General features: G+C 36.6%; 1 protein-coding gene across 4 annotated transcripts in view; it reads right to left on the bottom strand.

Annotated features, from left to right (window-relative positions):
* Positions 1-2,500, bottom strand: part of LOC125035168 (myotubularin-related protein 3-like) — a 46,501-nt gene that overhangs the window by 219 nt on the left and 43,782 nt on the right. For 3 of the 4 annotated variants that reach the window (XM_047627382.1, XM_047627379.1, XM_047627381.1), the window contains exon 17: positions 1-827. This exon is cut by the window's left edge and continues 219 nt beyond it. In XM_047627382.1, the coding sequence (XP_047483338.1) occupies positions 671-827 (157 nt within the window). In that variant the 3' untranslated portion in view covers positions 1-670. The remainder of the gene's footprint in view (positions 828-2,500) is intronic. The other variant, XM_047627383.1, reaches the window with a different exon arrangement.

The following is a 2,500-nucleotide window of genomic DNA, read 5'->3' as shown; positions in this document are numbered from 1 at the left end:
CATCTCTAAATGATTAATTTACATAAATTATCAAAATCACCAGCGAGTTCCAGCAGAAAGTACATTACTCTTAAAAAATATAATACTAATGATAATTTACACAAATCTATTGAAGGTATCATGATCCAATGGACACAAACAAAACCATCTCTTCAATAACGTAATGTTATGTTTATTTTATTTCTCTTTTATCGGCAAGGACTGTTGGAAGAAACGTCAATCTCCTTGAAAACTGAAGATTATTTTTCATTTCAGAAAGTGAGTGGACTTTATTTGATTGATTGAAAAAAAAAAAGTTATGATTATGGTAACTCAATCAATGACTACAGGCCAATATATCAGTTAACACACTAAATAGAAAGAGGAAAAAGAAATACATTTGATCAATAAATAACATCTGGAAGCTTAACCCCATAAACGCCAGCAATGACCACCAACAGACTAAAATACACACATATATATATATAGTGTCCCTCGCTGATCTTACTTGCACTGACACCTGAAGCCCGACACCAAACACCCATCAGCAATAAATTAAATCACCCAGTCATTGTTCCTACACCAAAAAAAGGGAAGAAGAAGGAAAAAAAAGGATAATGAAACAGACTCTCCCAGCGAGGGATTCTGGGGTTTCAAGGCTTCAGGACTTCGGTGGTTCTTGGGGCGCTTTCTAGTTGGACGCAGCAGCCAGGATCTTGGGCTTGGTAATCTCCATGCCCAAGTTGAAGTAGCATGAGCCACACACTCTAACTGGCTGATAGAGCTGCTCACGTGGGATGGGGACACTGTGCTGCGAACACTCCGAGCAGAAGATCTTACCACAGCTCCTGCAAAGGAAGGAGACATTACCGTGTAGTGGGAAGAACTGGTGGCATGGCTACCTTTATCTTATTCATTAATATTTATACCTATTTTTGGGGGGAGAGGGGATGGGGATGAGGTGAGGTTATGGTTGTCATCATTTACTTATATATGTTTAAAGGAGGAAGAAAGGCTATTGAGAACTCTTGCTTTATCTTCTCTTTTCCTTTCTTTTTTATTTTAATGAATTATTGATAAGGAGGAACCAGGAAAAAAATCTCAATAGCAGATTTCAATAAGTATATCAACACCACAGGAATGACAACCCTGCTTATCAAAAATTGGGGAAACGTCATAACTAATAATCAACTATTTCTCTTATTGTCAACTCTAAAACTCAAACAGAAACAGAAGAATCAGCTCATCTGGGGTTTTAGAATGCAGTATTCAGTCCAAGCTCTTTGCAGTTATATAAAAAAAAATCAGCAGATATTGCAGCAGCAGCAGCAGCAGCACCCTTTGCCAGTGGGTTTTAGCTACATGCATCAAAAATCCCCCACAACTGTAGCTGCTGTGGTAATGCTGTAGTGTTAGGCATGCTGCTGTGATTGTGTCATTCCCAAGTTTGCTTCTGCAATTTTCTTTCTTTCTTTTTCTAACGACTAAAGAATCTGTAAACATGTCAATCAGCTTCTAAAGTGAGCCTGTTTTCTTCATAGCAGTTACTAGCACCCTACAAGAGATGCTACTTATGCTTAAACCAAATCTCAAACCTGCTATTTTTTTTTATCCCTTTCTCAAAATACTTCCTTTCCACTAAACAGTTAGTTTCCAATAAAGCATTTGTTGTCACTTTCCTTTATTTTCCCAAGCTCTCCTCCCCCCTCCCCCTCCAAAGAAAAGCAAAGAAAAATGTACCCACTTGACAGCCAGAGCAATAAATAACCCAGCAAAATATTTTTCAAAGAAATCACAAACAGTATAAAAAATGCACAATTCCATCTGTATTACCATGCAATTAAAAAAGAGTATTCACAAGCTAACCAACTATAACTCCTAAAGTTTTCCCTTTGACTATAAAAACTCAAAGACTAAGTTCCAGCAGTCATTTCTCTACATATCTTTCTTGATTTACAAGAACACTTCTAATTACTAAGTCTAAGGCCACAATAAAGATAACACAAAACTGATTCATGAGTAATTATGTAGTAATGCATTTTGTAGAGATGTAAATTGAATTGTAATACATCTCTGTACACACAAGTGAACAAATGAATAGAGAGGATGAAAGAACATCATTAACATTTGCTCTGAACAGAAATGCAAAACCCACCTTGAGCTACTCTATTTCTCTAATTCCATATATTGGAAATAAAGAAAAAACATAAGGATAATATAATTTAGAGCCCTGCTTCCTCCTCTGTTAACCTTAGATGGGAAATAAATTTCTCATTTAATATCTTCATGTTTTTTTTTTCTCTCTATCATGAATAAGCAGGTGTATATGATACATGGACAAATCTATGGGATATATATTTTCAGGGCATTATCTCTTTTCTTTTTTATTTACCCTAGCTCACTGGCTCCAGGTGACATGGACATCTTGTCAAGAAAAATATCTGGCCAAGGGGCAGGTGGTGTGAACGCCTTATCATGGGAAATTGTTGCTGAGAATCAGGAGATGGTGATGTCACTTCAC

This window comes from Penaeus chinensis, chromosome 19 (genome assembly GCF_019202785.1).
Source record: "Penaeus chinensis breed Huanghai No. 1 chromosome 19, ASM1920278v2, whole genome shotgun sequence".
NCBI classification, from domain to species: Eukaryota; Metazoa; Arthropoda; class Malacostraca; order Decapoda; family Penaeidae; genus Penaeus; species Penaeus chinensis.
The sequence above is the reverse complement of the archived record's forward strand: the minus strand, read 5'-3'. Positions and strand labels throughout refer to the sequence as shown.